The sequence below is a fragment of the Rhinatrema bivittatum genome, chromosome 5, assembly GCF_901001135.1.
Source record: "Rhinatrema bivittatum chromosome 5, aRhiBiv1.1, whole genome shotgun sequence".
NCBI classification, from domain to species: Eukaryota; Metazoa; Chordata; class Amphibia; order Gymnophiona; family Rhinatrematidae; genus Rhinatrema; species Rhinatrema bivittatum.
Window position 1 is genome coordinate 65,994,549 of NC_042619.1, and position 20,629 is coordinate 66,015,177.

At 48.1% G+C, this 20,629-nt stretch overlaps 1 protein-coding gene across 1 annotated transcript in view; it reads left to right on the forward strand.

Moving 5' to 3' along the window:
- DYNC2H1 (dynein cytoplasmic 2 heavy chain 1) overlaps positions 1 to 20,629 on the forward strand; it is a 1,848,033-nt gene that overhangs the window by 138,957 nt on the left and 1,688,447 nt on the right. The window contains exon 13 of the mRNA XM_029602426.1: positions 6,581 to 6,676. Within this exon, the coding sequence (XP_029458286.1) occupies positions 6,581 to 6,676 (96 nt within the window). The remainder of the gene's footprint in view (positions 1 to 6,580; positions 6,677 to 20,629) is intronic.

Genomic DNA, 20,629 nt, shown 5'->3' on the forward strand with positions numbered 1-20,629 from the left:
CAGAACCCCTGGAGGAAGGAGAACTCCCCCCAGGGACCGAACCCCACCGAACCATGAGGCGCTTCTTCATCAAGGACGAGCTTCCAGACCTGGTCACACACAGCTTGAAAGAGCTTGCTATTCCGGGCACAAGTGCCTCAGGGGAACCTAAGACAAATCCCCTTCTAGAGGGACTCCGTCAGACCTCCTGTCATTTTCTGCTGTTACAAGCCATGCAGCAGCTGATTGACCTGGAATGGGAAGCCCCGGAGACCACATTCAAAGGGGGGCGTGCCCTGGAAGCCATTTACCCTCTGGATCCAGCTGCCAAAGATCTTCTGGCATGTCCGAAAGTGGATGCCATGGTCTGCTCGGTCTTGAAGCGCACTACTATCCCGGTTGAGGGAGGAGCAGCTCTCAAGGATGCTCAAGACAGACATCTGGAATCCATCCTCAAACAGTCTCCGCTATGTCTCTACAGATCGCGGCCTGCTGTGCCGTTGTGACACGCGCCTGCTTATCACAGACGAGGAACAACACTCCCAGGGAAGCCCTGGAACCAGCAGTATCTTTCCTCACGGATGCTGCTTCTGAGCTGGTGTGCACCACAACTAGAGGCGTGTCATCATCTGTGGCGACCAGAAGACAACTCTGGCTCCGAAGCTGGTCGGCGAACGCATCGTACAAAATGAGACTCACAAGGATGCCCTTCAAGGGAACCCTTCTGTTCGGAAATGAACTAGAGAAGCTAGCCAACAAATGGGGCGAATCCCCACTGCCACAGCTACCGGAGGACAGGAATAAGAGAAACCAGCGACCCTACTGCCGAACTTCCAGGGGCAGAGGATCACAGCACTTCAACCCATACAGAAGCACATATCAAGCGGCTCGCCCCGCAGGCAGGAGCCAGTCCTTTTGGAACAAGCACAACAAAAGGGGAGCCAGCCCGGGCCCAGGTAACAGCCCCACCCCATAATGAAAATCAGCCGACCCGTCCAAAGGAAGAAGCCATAGGGGGCAGACTTGCCCTATTCTACCAAAGTTGGGTCGAGATAACTTCGGACAAATGGGTCCTAGCCATCATTCGAGAGGGATATTACCTGGATTTCCACCACCTCCCTCCGGACAAGTTTGTGGAATCCCCCTGCCACGACCCTTCCAAGAGGATGGCAGTGGAAGCTACACTGACCAGATTACTAGCCTTAGAGGCTATAACACCGGTGCCCGCACAACAAATAAATACTGGACATTATTCCATTTATTTTATCATTCCCAAGAAAGAAGGAACATTCCGGCCCATCCTGGACCTCAAGTCGGTCAACCGCCACCTGAAGATTCCTCGCGTCCGCATGGAAACCCTACGCTCGGTAATAAGGGCGATACAACCAGGAGAGTTCCTTACATCCCTGGACTGGTCGGAAGCCTACTTACACATTCTGGTCCATCAAGAGCATCAGCATTTTCTACGCTTCACGATCCTGGATCATCACTACCAGTTCCGGGCGCTACCATTCGGGTTAGCCACAGCTCCCCGGACGTTCACCAAGATCATGGTGGTAGTGGCAGCAACACTGAGGAAGGAAGGAATCCTCGTACACCCTTATCTGGACGATTGGCTGATCAGAGCGAAATCCCCAGAGGAAAGTCACCAGGCGACCAACAGAGTCAAAACTCTACTGGAGAGCTTTGGGTGGGTGGTCAACACAAACAAGAGCTGTCTGCAGTCCTCCCAATCTCTAGAATACCTGGGAGTTCGGTTCGACACCAAACAAGACAAGGTCATCCTGATACCAACAAGGAGATCAAAACTGATGACCCAGTTGCGAACCCTGTTGAGCGAGCTTCGTCCCACAGCATGGGACTACCTCTAAGTCCTCGGTCTCTTGGCATCTACACTGGAAGTAGTGCCATGGGCAAGAGCTCACATGAGACCCCTACAGCGCTCCCTACTATCACGATGGAATCCGCTGTCCCAGAACTACACCGTACATCTTCAGCTCCCGGACAAAGTCCGGACTCAACTACGATGGTGGCTACAAGAAGGCCACCTGAGCCGAGGAGTGAGGCTATCCTCACCGACCTGGATTCTGCTCACCACAGACACCAGTCTACGAGGATGGGGAGCACACTGCCAGGAGCTAACCACCCAGGGGCAATGGAACAAAGAAGAGTCGGGATGGAACATCAGTCGCCTAGAAGCCCGGGCAGTCAGACTAGCCTACCTACGGTTCGGTCAACAACTCTGAGACAAATCAGTCAGAATCATGTTGGACAACGACACAACAGTGGCCTACATCAACCGTCAGGGAGGAACCAGAAGCCAACAGATGTCTCTGGAAATAGACCCCCTAATGTCATGGGCGGAAGCAAATCTTCAAGAGATCTCGGCCATCCACATCGCCGGGAAAGACAACGTCGCTGTGGATTACCTCAGCAGAGAAAGTCTAGACCCAGGAGAATGGAGGCTGTCGACCTCAGCATTCCAATTGATAGTGAGCCGTTGGGGAACACCAACCATGGACCTCCTGGCAAACCGGTCCAACGCCCAAGTGCCTAGCTTCTTCAGTCGCAGACAGGAACCTCAGGCCCAGGGAATCGACGCCCTGGTACAGACCCGGCCACAGGAAACTCTATTATACACCTTCCCACTGTGGCCCCTATTGGGCGCAGTCATCCACAAGATAGAACACCATAAGGGACCAGTACTTCTAGTGGCCCCGGACTGGCAAAGAAGGCCGTGGTACGCAGACATGCGAAGGCTGCTGGCAGGGAGCCCTCTCCTGCTACGGCCACACAGGGATCTGCACCAACAAGGGCCGATCCTCCACGAGGATCCAGCTCGATTCTCTCTTACGGCCTGGCCATTGAGAGGACTCACCTGAGGAAGAGCGGATACTCGGGGGCTGTAATTGACACCCTGCTCCGAGCATGCAAGTTCTCCACATCCCTAACATACATAAGGATTTGGAGAGTATTCGAAGCCTGGTGTGAGGACCGCAACATCATCCCACACTCAGTCAAAATTCCTGCAATTTTGGAATTCCTGCAGAACAGCCTACAGAAGGGATTGTCTCTCAACTCCATCAAGGTACAGGTGGCCCCATTGTCATGCTATGGAACCAAGAGTGAGGACGGCAGCATAGCCTCTCACCCGGATGTCTCCGTTTCCTGAAAGGAGTCAAGCAGATCCGACCACCCCTAAAGTGGCCGGTGCCTCTATGGAACCTCAACCTGATCCTAGATTTCTTAGCAGGAGCCTCCTTCAGACCCCTTCGCGGCCTGTCTCTCTGACTATTAACATTGAAAACACCCTTCCTGTTGGCAGTCTGTTCGGCCCGTCGTATTTCCAAGCTACAAGCACTGTCCTGCTGGGAGCCATTCCTCAGACTCACGCCGGGAAGCATCCAGTTACGCACGGTCCCGTCCCTTTCTTCCCAAAGTGGTTTCCCACTTCCATCTCAACCAAACCATCTCGCTTCCATCGCTGAATGAGCATAAGAATTCGGAAGAATCTCGCCATCTACGCTACCTCAACGTCGGCAGACTCCTAGTCCAATACCTGCAAAGGTCGGAGTCTGTACGAAAGACGGACCACCTATTCGTCCTTCACAGTGGGAAGAAGCAAGGAGAAGCGGCCTCACGGGCAACCATAGCCCGCTGGATCATGGAAGTTATCAAGGCTGCCTACGTAGAGGCAGGCAAGCAGCCGCCTTTGCAAGTCAAAGCCCATTCCACTAGATCCCAGGCAGTGTCCTGGGCAGAAACCAGGATGCTGTCAGCCGCCGAGATCTGTCGGGCGGCGACATGGTCCTCCATCCACACCTTCTCCAGGTTCTACTGCCTGGATGTTCAGGCTCGAGAGGATACAGCATTTGCAAGGGCAGTACTAAGTGAGCCACAGGCAGCCTCCCACCCTGTTCGGGAGTAGCTTTTATACATCCCATTGGTCCTGAGTCCATCTGCTACATGCTAGGAAATAGAGAAATTACTTACCTGATAATTTCGTTTTCCTTAGTGTAGACAGATGGATTCAGCATCCCACCCACGGCTGCCATCATTTATTTATTTATTTATTTATTTAAATCATTTCTATACCGTCTTTAACAATACAAGATTGACCAAAACGGCTTCCTATCTCCGCCAGAATACACCACAAAACACTCACTATTATCCATAAAACACTTCATAACCAAAATACTCATTGGTTTAAGGACTCCCTGCACTATCACATCTCCAATAGACCTACCAGAGTGGCCTACAAAGGAAACCTATTACTACCCTCTCACGAACTCACTCGCCATATCTCCACTAAAGATCGCGCTTTTTCCATAGGGGGACCTACACTATGGAACTCAATGCCAGCAGAACTACGCCAAGAACACTGCACAAAAACTTTCAAGAAAAAACTAAAAACCTGGTTATTTAAAAGGGCCTATTCTTAGCAATACCTCTACCATCCTTGCTCAAAAAAAATCTTTCTCCCTTCCCCCGCCAGTGAAATCCACGGATGCTTATCTATTTTACCTTTAGTTAATCACTTGAACTAGAGCCGCAACTCAGAATCTTTGTAAATTAGTTATATGATTTTTTGTTAACCTTTCTAACCGCCTGCTTGACCCTTTATCCTTCCACTTCTTTCCCATCTTGTTCCTTTGCCGTCCTGTTTCATGTAACTTATTTTTCATTTTCTAAATCTCTTGTTATAACCCCGTTATATGTAAACCGATGTGATATGCAAATGAATGGCGGCATAAAAAGCTTTTAAATAAATAAATAAAGTACAATAATTTCAAAAAATAAACAGAAATTATAAATATGCTATAAAAATAAAATAAAATATAAATACAACAGAACAAATAAAACGGTAAAATAACAAAATCAGTAGGAGAGAAATACAGTTTATATATTTTATTTCCTATACTTGTATAGTACTATAATCTATATTCCCTGTACTTAAAATACCAAAAATCAAGAACCAGCCAGAAAAATCGAAGAATATGAAAGACCTAAGTAAGAGATATCTAGAGTAATTTCAGATGTTGAACTGTAAATTAAGTTATTGGCTCACAGCTGCGATTGCTTCTTTGAACAAATGGGTTTTTAGAGATTTCTTAATTCTTTTACGTCCGAGATTTGGCTTAGGACGTTTGGGAGGGAATTCCATAATATGGACCCTGCTATGGAAAATGCCCTTTCTCTTGTGACGTTTAATCTGGCAACTCGTACTGTTGGGACTTCTAGGAGATTCTTGCTAATGGATCTAAGGTTTCTAGCAAGTTTGTAAAACCTCAGAGAGGTGCATAACCATATTGTATCTTGATTATTTATGAGTGCATGTATTAGAGTTAGAATTTTGTATTTGATTCTGTATTTTATAGGCAACCAGTGTAACCTGAATAAGATTTTTTTTATTTATTTTTATTTTATTTTTAGCATTTGTTTATATACCGAGGTACAGCTGACAATGCCTTCACTCCGGTTTACATTACAACGAACCAGTTACATTTGAATTAATAACATTAAAACAGAGATTGAAACAGAACATTAACTTAATAAAAGTTAATAAGTACATTGAACATTAGATAAGAATGAATGCAACGCTTGAGGTTGACGGTTGAAGCCGTTAATGAGAAGGAAGGTTTCTGCAAGTCGGGGCGAGTGTCAGAAGGATTGCTGGAATAAAAAGGAGCAAGAGGTGGATATGAAAATGATTTATGCTCTGTTATCATTGGGTGAACAGTCATTGTAAGACTGTGAGAGTAGCCATTCTTTAAGTTCTTTTTTAAAAGATTTAAGATTTTCTTGTGAATTGAGGTGTAGAGGTAATGAGTTCCATAATTTTGGGCCGACTATAGAGATGGCTCTATTTCTGGTGGAGGAAAGTTTGGCTTGTGGTAATGAAGGGACATCCAGAAGATGGGTGTAATATGATGCTTCATTGGTGAACCGGTAATTACCCTTGCTGCAGCGTTTTGAATTAGCTGCAAGGATTTAACAGTAGATTCTGGAAGACCAAGATATAAACCATTACAGTCATTCATGGATTTCTCGGGCGACACCCCCGAGAGCAAATTATTCACGGGTAAGCCAAGCTTTCTCTCCAATTAGGACACCCATCCTACTAGGTGTCGACGTTTCTTGGTTGAGGGCACTGGCGGTTTCCAGCTATAACCAGTTCAAGTTAATCAAGTTAACCAAGTTATACAGTTAATCAAATTATCCAAGTTATCCAAGTTATTCAGCCACGCATATATCCACAATTGCTTTTCGAGGAGAATACTGAAGAGCTGCACTTCCTGCAGGGGTTTATGTACTAGGGCTGATGTCAGATTGAAATCTGATCCGTCTCCAACTGCTGTCAGGAGTACACTATACCCATTGGTCCTGAGTCCATCTGTCTACACTAAGGAAAACAAAATTATCAGGTAAGTAATTTCTCCAATTTGCAGAATACTACTCACCTGCTACCAAGGCCCACAGTTATTAATGAACTCCTGGAAAGTAATTTTCTGGTTAGAAACTGACATATGGGTCAGGTAAGCCAAAAATTAAAATCTCACTTTTTTATATCTTTTGCTAATTAATTCTTTTACTTTTATAGGTGGCACATTTTTATAATACTATTGACCAGCAAATGATTCAAAGCCAAAGACCTATGATGCTAAACTCTGCCTTAGCATTTGAACAGATAATTAAGGTAAAGAACAGTATTTTTTTTCTTGCTTTTCCTCACTACTCTTGCTTCCTTCTCCTCTTCCTGGCCCAGTGGGAGGTTATTCCCTTCTCTTTCACCTAGAGCGAAATATCACCAACTCATGTTCATATGGGCCCAGCAGGACATGAACTTTAGCTTCCTGTGCCTTGCAGTGAGGCTGCTGATTCTCTCTTTACCCTGTGGGGCCTGGACATGAAAGCAGGAGCATGAGGAAGAGAGCTGCATGCTCTGTAGATCCACTGCTGATTTCTGCTGCTGCTGACTCATCTTCCTCCTCTCCTCAAGGAGTTTTGCTCTTATTTTCTGCTGGTAAAATGGGAGGATGACGCTGGATTGGACTGAAGGCTTATGCTGGCTAGGAGCCAGGAGGAGGGGGCAATGTGCTGGGCAGGAAGGCCTTGGGAGATAGGGAGTCAGAGTCTGCTGGGTAGGATGGGGAAGGGAGGTTGGGGTTGCTGGATAGGGAGAGGTGGAGGAAAGAGGGGCTGTGGGTTTCTGGATAGGGAGAAGAGATGGAAGTGGAGGGAGAGATGGAGGTGTGGAGCCTGCTGGGTTGGGGGAGAAGGGAGGTCAGAGGATGCTGAGCAAGAATAGGTGGGAAAGAGTTGGTCAGAGGTATGCTGGATAAGGAAGGGGAGTGGAAAGGGCAGGGAGGGTTCAGTATGGGAGAGAGGCGGCATAGGGAAGAGGATGCAGGGGTGGATGGTATCAGAAATGCTGGACAGGGATTATGAGCATGTGAAAGGATGACTGAGTAGCTGGGAAAAGTGAGGAGTGATGGGGGCATGGAGGGGAGTACAAGCATAATATGTCAGTTTTGGGAATATGCATTTCTTCTGTCTTTGAACTTTGCTTAGTGTAGGAGAAAATATTTTACTGTTTCTAGTTCTCCAGTTTTGCACTGCATGCAGATGATCTTGGGGTTTCCATTATGGTTTTTGTTTCCACATTTGTAATTTGTGGTATTTTATTCTATATTAGGTGAAGTTAGGTCTGTTTGTATTCTGTATGTTTATGACTGAGAGGAGGTTCTTTACTAGAGGTTTGTATCAGTCTTATTTGTTGTATTTTATCCCAGGATAAGCAGGGTGATAGACCTCACATATGGGTGACGTCACTGGACGGAGCCCTATCACGGAAAACTTTCTGTCAAAGTTTCTAGAAACTTTTGACTGGCACACTGAGCCCACTGAGCATGCCCAGCATGCCATTATCCCTCGAGCCACAGGGGTCTCCCTTCAGTTTTCTTTTTTCCGCTCTGCAGTTAGCATCGCGGTTAAGGAGCCCTGTGTGTTTTCACACAACTTTTCCTCATGGAAAAACTAATATTTTTTCTCAGAAAAATCCCCTCATTGGGGTCTCCCAGTCTCGGGTAAAATTTTTCCTCGATCGGTGACGAAACCAATATTTGCAGTCGATACCATTCCTTAATTTCATCGGTGACTGCAGGCCATCGACGGCTGTCCGGCCTTTCACAATGGCAACTGGCTTAAAAAAATGCCCTAATTGTCCCCGTACAACGTCCATCACCGATCCCCACATCGAGTATGTCTTGTGCCTCGGCCCCGGACACAATGTTTCATCATGTCCCCAATGTGCTGAGATGACTTCCAAAGGTATTCGGGCCCGTCTAGATAAAATAAAGCACCTTTTCAATATTCAGCTCATTCCATCGACATCGATGCAGTCATCACCGGCAGGAGTTACAAAAAAGGTAATCCTAAAGACCCGCCGGGTACATGGAGGTAGTGGGGACCCACTATCCCCGACACCATGTAAGGCGTTGACAAAATCAGCATCGGTGCTCGAGAAAAGAGAGCACCGTGAGAAGCACCATCATTGGCATCGACGGGAACCGCCCACTGCCGATTCCGATCCGGGGACGGGTTTCATAGCTGTCGACCCCACCTACTAAGAAGCCTAGGATGGAGGACTTATTGGTGCTACCGATGCCAGAAACCGAGGCAATCCCCACCAATATCGAGGCAATCCCCACCAGTTACTGAGCCCCCCACAGGGACCTGTAGTGCAGCCAGTATTGCCTCCTCTGCCACCCCCTATAGCTGCTCAGTCCGCATCAGCTATCAGGGAGGAACTGGATGGATTTATCCGCCAGGCAGTAGTGAATGCCCTCCTTGACCTCCATCCACCAGTGCCGGTGCCCATACCTCTGCCGACACCAGAGACAACAATGCTTCAACCGCTACTGTCCGTGCTCGATACCTTGATCGGTGCCCTGCTGACTCAAGCGGTGCCATCGAGGCCGAAGACACCAATTAAGCACCCGAATCAACCGATTCCGATTCCAGACTCTTCGGATGCTGATTCCACTGACTCCGACCGTCGACCATCGACTCCTCAGCCGATGCCAGGGCCGTCGGGGCTATCGGGATCGGGCCGCCCGATTCCGACACCGATTCCATCAATGCCAATTCCGATGCCATCGATGCCAGGGAAGAAAAAAATGCCATTCTCCTTCCCTCCTTCCAGTCCACGCCCACATACTTTATCAGATATGTGGGAGGATGTGGACTCCGATTCCTCTACTGAGGATATCTTGTCGGAACCCTCACCACCGGAGGAAAGGAGAAAATCTCCTCCTGATGATCTCTCCTTCTCTAACTTTGTGAAGGAGATGTCTGAAACAATTGCTTTCCAGCTGCTTGCAGAGGAGGATACCAGACATAAGACTTTAGAAGTCCTACAGTTTGTAGAAGCTACTAAAGAGATTGTTGCATACCAGTGCATGAGGTCTTGGTTGATCTCCAACGCCGCCTTTTGGAGCATCCATGCACAGTGCCACCTGTAAATAAGAGAACAGATGCCACCTATTTAGTGCAGCAGATCCCTGGGTTTCAGAAGCCTCAACTACCACACCAGTCTGTCATGGTAGAGTCTGCGCAGAAGAGGTAAAAAAGAATTAAACCACACTCTTCTACACCTCCTGGAAAGGAACAGAAATTTTTAGACACCTTAGGTCGAAAATGTTCCATGGTTCCCTTTTACTATCCCAGATTGCGTCGTACCAATTATATATGACACAATATCAATGGAATTTATGGAAACAAATGCAAGCCTTTTCAGAAACCCTTCCACAAGCTCTATTATTCACAAGGGGCTAGAGGCTGGAAAACATGAAGTCTGTGCAGCCTATGATTCATTTGAGACTTCATCCAGAATGGCAGCAACTGGAATCAGTGCCCGGAGATGGGCATGGCTCAAAGCGTCCGACCTCAGGCCTGAGGTCCAAGAAAAGTTGGCTGATCTGCCTTGCACAGGTGAAAACCTGTTTGTGATAAAGTTCAAGCAGCAGATGCTCAACTAAAAGATCACAGCGAAACTCTCCACGATACCTGTAGAAACTCCATCTTCTGCAAGGCAGCCTTCCAGAAAGGATACAAGAAGACCTTTCTACAGACCACGCAGATACTATCCACCAGCTTCTCATGGTAGAACATCAAGACCATCACAAAGAGGTAAATCAAGACAAATAAAAACATCCAGACCTCAGCCTCCTCCTCAGACAGGCCAGGCATCTGGTTTTTGAAGAGATCCCAGGGAACAGCAGCCTCTCCAGAAACTCGAATCCAAACTTGCCAGTTGGAGGCCGGGTTTCCTATTTCCTACCCAATTGGTCAAACATCACAACAGAACAATGGGTACTATCCATTATAACATAAGGTTACCATCTGGATTTACTCACACTGCCCAAAGACTCTCCACCAAGGCCTGTTTGGGTACACAAAGATCATACCACTCTTCTTCAAACAGAATTATCCACCCTCCTGAGAACCAGGACTGTGGAACCAGTTCCCCGACCTCAGCAGGGCAGAGGATTCTACTCCCGCTATTTTCTCATTCCAAAGAAAACAGGAGGCCTACGACCCATCTTAGACCTCCGAAATCTCAATAAATTTCAACGTAAAGAAAAATTCAGGATGGTGTCCCTAGGCACCATGTTTCCCCTTCTTCAAGCAGGAGATTGGCTCTGTTCTCACAGGACAAGCAGGATGGTAGTCCTCATATATGGGTGACATCACAGGATGGAGCCAAGTACGGAAAACTTTTCTGTCAAAGTTTCTATAAACTGACACTGGCACACTGAGTGCACTGAGCATGCTCAGCCTGCAATTATCCCTGTGACTACAGGTGTCTCCCTCAGTCTTCTTTTTTCTGCTCTGCAGTAAGCATAGCGGTTAGGAGCTCTGTGAGAAATTCTAACACTTTTTCCACATGGAAACACTTAAACTTTTACTTCACAAACACTGTTTCCCTGCACGGGTCTCCCTTCGCTTACATTTATTCGATGCTCGGTGAGTACTATACCCTGTTTTTCAGTCGGTTCCTGTCACCTCCCTGGCCTGCCAACCGACTGCAGCCTTCCCTCTCCCTGTGTTTTCATAGTTAGCCACACATAGCCTGCGAGTGTCCCTCTGTGACACTCTGCCTGGTTATTAGCGCTACTGGGACAGGGACTTCCACAGTTTCCGTTGCCGCCAGGGCCTCTGTCGAATCCAGGTCCTTTGATTTCCTCGGTACCCTCGCGCAGTCAATGCCCCCATTGCTACCGTCGGTACCCCCTTCCAGACCGTCCTGCATTCTTCGATGCCATCAGTACCCCTCCCCCGCGGTACATTGATGCCATCGTTCCCTGCATCGATTCTATCAGTGACATCCATGTTTTTCATCCATGGCACTGATTTTTCCCTGGGTTTCATTGATGCCATCACTACCCGAATGGATGCCATCGATGCATACCCTTGTGTTGTTGGTGGCATCGATGCCCGGGTCAATGCCATCTTCGCCCAGGGCACTTCCATCGATGCCAGGGTCATTTCCATCGATGTCATCGTTTATTTTATCGATGTCATCGATGCCCAGGACACTTCCATCGATGCCATCGTCGATTCCATCAGTGGCATCGATGCCTAGGTTGATTCCATTGATGCCATCGATGTCCATGTCGATTCCATCGATGCCAATGTCGATTCCATCGATGGCATCGATGCCAATGTCTATGCAATTGGTGCCCATGTCGGTGCCATCGATGCCCATGCTGGTACCATCGATGCAATCGACGCCCATGCTGGTACCATCGATGCAATCGACGCCCAAGTCAATCCCATCAATGTCGTCGATGCCTGTGGCCATGCTGTTGATGCCCGTGGCCATGCCACCGATGCTGTTGGTGCCCGCCTCCATACATCGATGCCGCCGACGTCCATGTTGTTTCCATCGATGTCTTCGACGTTCCTATTGATGCAGTCATCGACTGTCGATGCCGGCATCATTTTTTCTGATGCCAACGATGTTTTTCGATTTCTCGATGCCACATCGTTTCCATAGATACCTACGCCGATGCCATCAGTGCTTTTGTCACTGTTATCCTTGCTCTGCCCGGGTCATCGATGTTTTTCATATATATATTTTTGACGATGCCCTCGAGGCCGCTTCTGCCGCCATCAACACCCTCAATACCGACATAGCACCTCCACGTAATGCCCTCGCCTAAACACAGTACTCCATGCTTTGGGTTCTTATTAAAGCCCCGTATTAGCCTACGACACTACATAGTGCCAGGAGCAGTGCAGGCATGCTGACAGTCCGTCAACATTCACCATCCAAGACAGCAAGGGCATCCAGCTGGGGAAAGACCGGGCCGAGCACCGTGGCACTCATTGTCACCGGCACGTGACCGTCCTCCACCGACACCATCCAGCACATCGGTGCTATCTTTCTCGGTGTTGGAGAAGGCCCTGGCCAAGCAACATCACCACTGCCATCGCCACTGTTCCACACAGTGCTGGCAGTCCTTGGTTCTCCAGAAACACCAGAACGAGTTCTGAAGAATTCTGGACTGGCATCACGAGACATCGAACTGCGGCAACGAGGGCCGGGTTTATGAGTCAAAATTGGCTCCCCTGTACCCGAGGTGTTCCCCACCGACACGGTGCGGGGTTCTGTACCTCTACAAATTAATGTGGTAGCGACAGACACGCTCAGCCTGGACTCCTCTGTACCTGAGCCACCAAACCAGGTTACAGAGTTGAGTTGGACGTCTACGTCCACCAGCCTATCCCTCGATAACTCCTGAAATCCACGGAGCCATCAATCTTCACCAGCTCGTCCTTCGGCGATCCACGTCGGATGGTAAGTAGTCTAATATCGCTTCAGCGGCATTCCCATTGAGATCTGTTCTCTAATTCGGGCCACATGGTTCGAAAGGTTCTAGGTCGCCTGTCTTCCAACAACCATATTAGTGTCACATATTGCTCTTGCCAGCTATGTCAGACACCATACCAAGATAACCTCTCTACCATTCATTTGGGATTGCATCAGGCCATCCTCCTGTTGTCATCAACGGGACCCTGTACTGATTAATACTCTGGCTTCTGGTTCCTAATTCAGAACCGAAGTTCCAGAAGGATTTGCTGATCTGCTAAACACAAGATCCAGTAAATACTGCCTGAAGTATACTCTGGCTTCTGGTTCCTAATTCAGAACCGAAGTTCCAGAAGGATTTGCTGATCTGCTAAACACAAGATCCAGTAAATACTGCCTGAAGTATACTCTGGCTTCTGGTTCCTAATTCAGAACCGAAGTTCCAGAAGGATTTGCTGATCTGCTAAACACAAGATCCAGTAAATACTGCCTGAAGTATACTCTGGCTTCTGGTTCCTAATTCAGAATTGAAGTTCCAGAAGGATTCGCTGATCTGCTAAACACAAGATCCAGCAAATACTGCCTCAAGTGCAAGTCCACCTCGAAACCTGGCGACAGGTCTCGACATTTTCTTGTACAGCACACAGAAATGCGGGTAAGACTTTACCGCTCACGCTCCCTTGGGAGGTTACATGATATCCAGGTTACATCAGCCCCGCCAGTTGGACACCTCCGTGTCTCTCAACTTGCCGGATGTCAGAGCGGCCACCCCACTCTGTACCAAGATTCATGGTACACTCCCCCGGATGCTACAAAGCGCAGGAGGGAGGGGTGGGGGTTGGGGAGTTTTAATTTCACTATTCTTTCTTTCAACAGAAAGTAGTTACTCTCCGCCCATCCTGGGCCTCAGAAATACCAACTTTCTTCAGAAGGCACAGGTAAAATGGTATCTCTCGTCACCATGCTTCCATATCGCAGTAAGTAGATTGCCTCTAATCTTTCTATGTGCTTCATGGTGAGTCAACAATATTACAATCCCAAGCTCTGCCGGTTGCACTAGCTGCGGCATCTGGGGTATTTCATTAAATCACTATCGGTGACTGCTGTTTCTCTACGGAGTACACCATCATTCGCTCTTTTCCTTGCATGGACAGCTGCATAACCACAGTCAATTCAAGCAAAGAGCTCTAACTTCTTCATGACTCTCTATAAATCTACTACCTGGGATTGCTGTCACTGACATAAATCCCTTATAGAACGCTTCTGGACACCACAGTCACAACGACCTTCCTGTCCAGCAACCGCGCAGACATTCTAACAAATTCCTATATGTCCCTGCGCGCATATTCCATAACTTTAGCTCCTCAATTCTTTCCTTGTCGGGCCATGGGGTTTTTTCACTATCCACTTTCCTCATAGATCCAAAATTGCTATGGGATAGGTTCAGTGAAATTTTATTATCAGTGGGTCTAAGCTGTTCAACTGCTTTCGTCCCTCATCCATATTGCAGATCTAGAACCAAAACATAGTCTGCTCCTGCTAATGCTCGCATTAACTCAGGGTTGTTTCCAATGTGTTCCCATAGGCGCCTTTGTTCCATCAAGGCCCTATTATATGTGTCTCTTCCGCTGCCTCTCATAGCCAACACACTTCTAATACTGAAACGGGACGGGGGTCACTGTTCCTCAGACCCACGTCTTCGCCGAGACCCGTATGCTTCCCATACTTCTCGGTCTATCACACCAGTAACCAATTCGCCTTCTCACAAGTCAGTCTCATATCATAGACTCATTGATGTGCTCAGGTACTGGTAGCGTCACAAAAACCCTTCCACACCCAAATCCTACCATTCAAAATGGCATGATTTACCACATGACGCTTACAAAAGGGTTTTACCCTTTTTCTTTTTTCTACACCACTCTTTTTTCTTACTTCCTCGGATTCTGCTCCCCAGACATCCTTCACATCCTTCACCTCTGTTCCAATTGGCGTACCACTTGGGAGTGGGGATACCCGTTTAACGGTCAACCCCTTCTGAGTCAGCTTACCATGGATTATCCACTGATTAAGCCGCCTCTGTTTTCACTTGTCACGGAATGGGACATGTAATTCGTGCTTACAAGACTCATACGTTCTCCGTTCGAGCCTTTCCATTCCTCTCACTTAACAGTCTGCCATGGGGAACTCTTTCCCTCATAGCCATCACGTCTACCAACAGGGTCAGTGAGTTATATACCTTGTTACATACTCACCCGACCCTATGTTCCTCCGTGACCGAGTGGTTTTACATTTTCAACTTCATATCCTTCTTAAGGTAGACGTTGCATCTCACCTTACTCAGAATATACTCTGCCCACTTTCCCAACAACTCTCTCACCGAAGCGAGAGGGTTTTTTTCCACTCCTTGGACTGTAATAGTGCACTTGCATTCTATCTAGACTGCACTACACTCCATAGGAATTCCACCTCTTTCCTTCTGTGACAAGAGCCAAGCTGCGAGTTCCAGTGGGCAAACAGACCTATTCCTCCTAATTGACGGTCTGTATCTCTTTTTTCCTACCAACAAGCAGGCATTTCACTACAACACTGTGTGTAACCACACTCTGGTCCATCCCAGCCTCCATAGCTTACCTTCGGCCGGTGCTGCTTGTACATATTTATCAGGCTGCGACCTGGAGCTTTCTTCATACCTTTGAAGCCATTATTGCTTAGATACGACTAGCTGGCATGCTTCATGTTTGGCCAGTCCGTCTACTCCTATTCTTTTCGGTGTAACTACCCAACATCCTTCCACCAACCTGTTAAGGGTTTCAGGATACCCTCCGATCCAAATTCCACCCACGTCATTGCGCCTTTCGCGCGTCTTGGGTGTATTTGGTGCACTCTCGGGCATCCTCAGCTTGGTACTCACCCATAAGTGAGGACTACCATCCTGCTTGTCCTGTGAGAAAGCAAATGTTGGTTACCTGTAACACGTGTTCTCACAGGACAGAAGGATGTTAGTCCTCACGAAACCCACCCGCCACCCCGTGGAGTTGGGTCTGTATACGTTTTTACTTTTATTTAGTTTCGCTTGCGCTTTTTGCTATAAGACAAGACTGAGGGAGACACCTGTGGTCACAGGGATAATTGCAGGCTGAGCAAGCTCAGTGCACTCAGTGTGCCAGTGTCAGTTAAAGCTTTATAGAAACTTTGACAGAAAAGTTTTCCGTACAGGGCTCCATCCTGTGATGTCACCCATATGTGAGGACTAACATCCTGCTGTCCTGTGAGAACACCTGTTACAGGTAAGCAACATTTGCTTTCTCTGGATCTTCAAGATGCTGTTGCGTCCGTTGGTCTCAGACGGCTTCGACCCTTGTGCCCCACCTTTTTCTCTGCTCTCCCCGCTAGCCTTGGGAAGATGGCCACTGCCGGGTCTGCAAGCCGCTCTCTCCGGTATCCCCGGAACGGCTATGGCGTTGCCTCACGCAGTGTTTCTCCTAAGGGCCTCCTAGGGTGCGGGCACGCACGCTACCCACGTCTTTATTCCAGCTATGGCGCGAACCTCGGGGGCGTCCCCCTCGAGTGACGTCACGCCATCCGGGTGTTTAGCTTGCCCTTGTTTGCTAGCTTGTTGAGTTAGCAAGGATTGGACTCGTCCGGTCTACGCTACTCTGCTGCTTCCGTTCTGCCGCTGGAAGCCCTCTCTCTGCCCTTCAGGGTATTTTCTAACCTGAGTACCTGCTCCTCGGGGGCCCTTTGCTTTCTTTCAGGTGCCTTTCTGGGATCAGGTACTCACTCCTCGAGGGCCTGCTCTCCCTGCCTCGGTGCCTGTTACCATCTACTTCTGCCTGGTGGAATCACCAACCTTACAGCTACCATCTAGTGAGTAATCTAATTCTCAGTCTGTCTCATCTACAGCTTGCCGTGCTGGGAAACCTTTACTGGATCTTCCTATACCGTCGTGGTGAGACGGGTTCCCTCTGCCGAGGGTCCCTGCACTGCTACCTCTGGATCACCTCACTATTGCCACCTCTGGTGGTACACATCAGCTGTACAATAAAAGACAAAACTCTGTGTTTGTGCGTCCTGAGTCTAGCCCAGTACTGTGGCTCCCCACAGGGCTCCTCCCCATGGGCTTGGTCATTTTCCACAGTACGCGAGAATCCACCCAAATACCTCAAAACCATAACAGATTGATAACGCCATGGATTTGGCTCAGCTCACCGCATTGCAGGCCATTCCAGGCTTGGCCCAGTGAATCTCCGAACTGCAGAACGCGCTGGAGAATTTGACTGCTGCATTAAACCAGCTGCACGCACAGATGAATTCACCAACCACCACAGGTAAAGAAGTTACACCGCCAGAAGTGACTTTCAAAACAATTGTACCTCTATCTGCTCCAACATGCTTCTCAGGGAAAGTTTGGAAATGTAGAGGATTTATCAACCAATGTTGCATGCACTTTTCCCTGCAACCTAATCATTTCCCTACAGCTTATGCCAAGACCACCTACATCTTTTCTTATCTAGACGGAAGAGCGTTGGCTTGGGCCTTTTCGCTGTGGGAGCGCGATGATCCTATCCTACATGATCTTGCCTGGTTCCTTGAACTGTTCAGATCAGTTTTTGATGACCCTGCCTGGTACACAACTGCAGGATCTTCGTTGGTTCACCTGAAGCAAGGTAGTAAACCTTTATCAGACTTTGCCATAGAATTCAAGACACTGGCGTCTGAATTACATTGGGACCCTAAATGCCTGAGGACCGTCTTCTTTGAAGGACTGAACTCTCGTTTGAAAGACGAGCTGGCAGCTCGTGAGATGCCTGAGACCATGGCTGAACTGGTGAAGTTGGCTACAAGGATTGATCGCCGACTTTGTGACAAGGTTCAAGAGACCAAGACCCCCAGAAGACCCCTTCAGGGTGAAACTCGAGTTAAGTCTACACCCAGGCCTGTTCCCTCGGGTCCTGTTGCGGGCGAAAAAGAACCAATGCAACTAGGCCGCAGTCACCTGACATCCAAAGAGAAAAGAATGTGGAAGAGGTTGGGACTATGCATGTATTGTGGACAAGCTGGCCATGCTGTGCAAACATGCCCTATACGTCCGGGAAACTGGCAGACCTAAGTCCTGCGGGAGGACTCTTCTTAGGTATAACTACTTCCTCTCCTCCACTCTCTCTCCCTGTATCCTTGGTCTGCGGACCCTTAGAATACCAGACTCTTGCCCTAGTGGACTCAAGGGCAGGGGGAAACTTCATTTTGCAACGATTAGTGGAGCACTTGCGGATTCCCACCACCACTATGATGTCTCCACTACTCCAATCTTCGATTCACGGAGAGCCCTTACCGGGCGAAGTAACCCAGCTCACCGAACCAGTGGGTTTGCGGACCGGTGCTCTCCATTCAGAGACTATCTCCTTCTTTGTACTAGAGAAGGCCATGCACCCTGTAGTACTGGGGCTCCGTGGCTGCAGCAACATATGCCTCAATTCTCTGTTCACCTACTCAGGGTTTCCACCCTGTGTTATCCTGTTATACTCATTCTCCTTGTTATGTCTTTGCTCATTATTGTTAATTTTTGATATTTTTAAATTCAAACATCGTTCAATGTAATACGTTGTTCTGTATGTAAACCGGAGTGAAGGCAACTCTGCTATACCTCGGTATATAAAAAAAATGCTAAATAAATAAATAAATAAATAAATTCAATTGGGCCACTCTGGAGCTTTCACGTTGGGGCCCAGATTGCCATGGTAAATGTCTGATGGAGGTTTCTTTTATACCCTGCATGCCAACTACCCCATTGATGTCTGGGTTGTCGCCTCAGTATGCATCTTTTCAAGATGTGTTTTCCAAAGAAGCCGCAGATGTACTACCTCCACACAGATCCTATGACTGCGCCATCAATTTAAAGCCTAATACTAAACCACCCAAAGGAAGGGTTTACCCTCTCTCCGTGGTAGAAAACAAAGCTATGTCTGAATACATACAGGAGAACCTTAGGAAAGGCTTTGTAATGCCCTCCAAGTCTCCTGCTGGCGCAGGCTTCTTCTTTGTGGGGAAGAAGGACGGAACATTGCGTCCATGTATTGACTATAGAGGTCTAAACAAGATCACTGTGAAAGACCGCTATCCCTTACCACTCATCTCAGAGCTATTTGATAGACTACAGGGAGCCAAGATTTTCTCCAAGCTTGACCTCAAGGGAGCCTATAACCTCATTCGCATTCGCTCTGGTGATGAATGGAAGACAGTCTTCAATACCCGGGATGGACACTTTGAATATCTAGTGATGCCCTTCGGCCTGTGCAATGCCCCGGCTGTCTTCCAAAACATGATGAACGACATTCTGCGTGATCTATTCTACAAATGTGTCATTGTGTACTTGGATGACATCTTAATATTCTCCCAAGATATGAACACTCATCTGGAGGATGTCAAAAGGGTGCTGCAAAGGCTCTCCAAGAACCGCCTATACGCCAAGTTGGCAAAGTGCGAGTTCCACAAGGATTCAGTGCCTTTCTTAGGGTACATTGTTTCCAATCAAGGTTTCCAGATGGACCCACAGAAGCTGGAGAGCATTCAGAAATGGACACAACCCACAGATCTAAAGGCTCTTAGATGATTTCTGGGATTTACCAACTACTACAGAACATTCATTAAGAACTACTCCTCACTAACCGTTCCGCTTACTGCAATGACCAAGAAAGGTGCCAACATCGCCAGTTGGTCTACGGAGGCAGTAATAGCATTCCAGAAACTGAAAGACGCCTTCTCGAGCAAGCCATGCCTCCGACACCCGGATCTGACCCGGCCCTTCAACGTAGAGGTCGATGCCTCAGACGTAGGCGTAGGGGCCGTGCTAAGCCAGTCCGGTGACTCTAAGACCTTACACCCATGTTCTTTTTTCTTCCGACACTTCTCGCCAGCGGAGAAGAACTACGGCATAGGGAATAAAGAACTACTGGCAATAAAGATGTCATTCGAGGAGTGGCGCCCTTGGCTTGAAGGTGCACAACATCAGATCACTGTGTTTACAGATCAGAAAAATCTGGAGTACCTCCGTCATGCACAGCGCCTAAATCATAGGCAGGCGAGATGGTCCCTGTTCTTTAACAGATTTGACTTTGTGCTGAAATACCGCCTTGGAGATAAGAACGTCAGAGCAGATGCCCTATCTCGCTCATTTCTAGCTGAGGACGTACCTGAAGAACCCCAACATATCATCGACTCACCCAGTATCTGCGGGTAAGACCGTTGCACCCAAGAACCTAAGGAAAAAGCTGTTAGCATGGGCTCATAATTCAAAACTGGCTGGACACCCTGGTCAATGGAGAGCTCTGGCTAAACTACAGAAGCTTTACTGGTGGGCCCTCCTTGAAGGAAGACACATTCTCCTACGTTGCTTCTTGTTCAAATTGTGCCAGACAGAAACTGCCGCCCGGACGTCCTTGGGGCCTACTCCAACCCTTGCCAGTGCCAGAAGAGCCCTGGACTCACATTGCTATAGATTTTGTGGTAGACTTACCACTCTCGGGAGGTAACAATACCATCTGGGTAACAGTGGATCGTTTCTCGAGGATGGCTCTCTTCGTGGCTCTCCCTGTCTTGCCCTCAGCCATGGAGCTTTCAAAGCTTTTCATCACTCACATCTTTTGCCTACACGGCATGCCAAAGCACATCGTCTCTGACAGAGGAGCCCAATTTACAGCAAAGTTCTGGAAAGCATTTGTGCAAGAAGTTTGATCTCTCTCGTCTTCACCTCTGCATACCATCCTCAGTCAAACA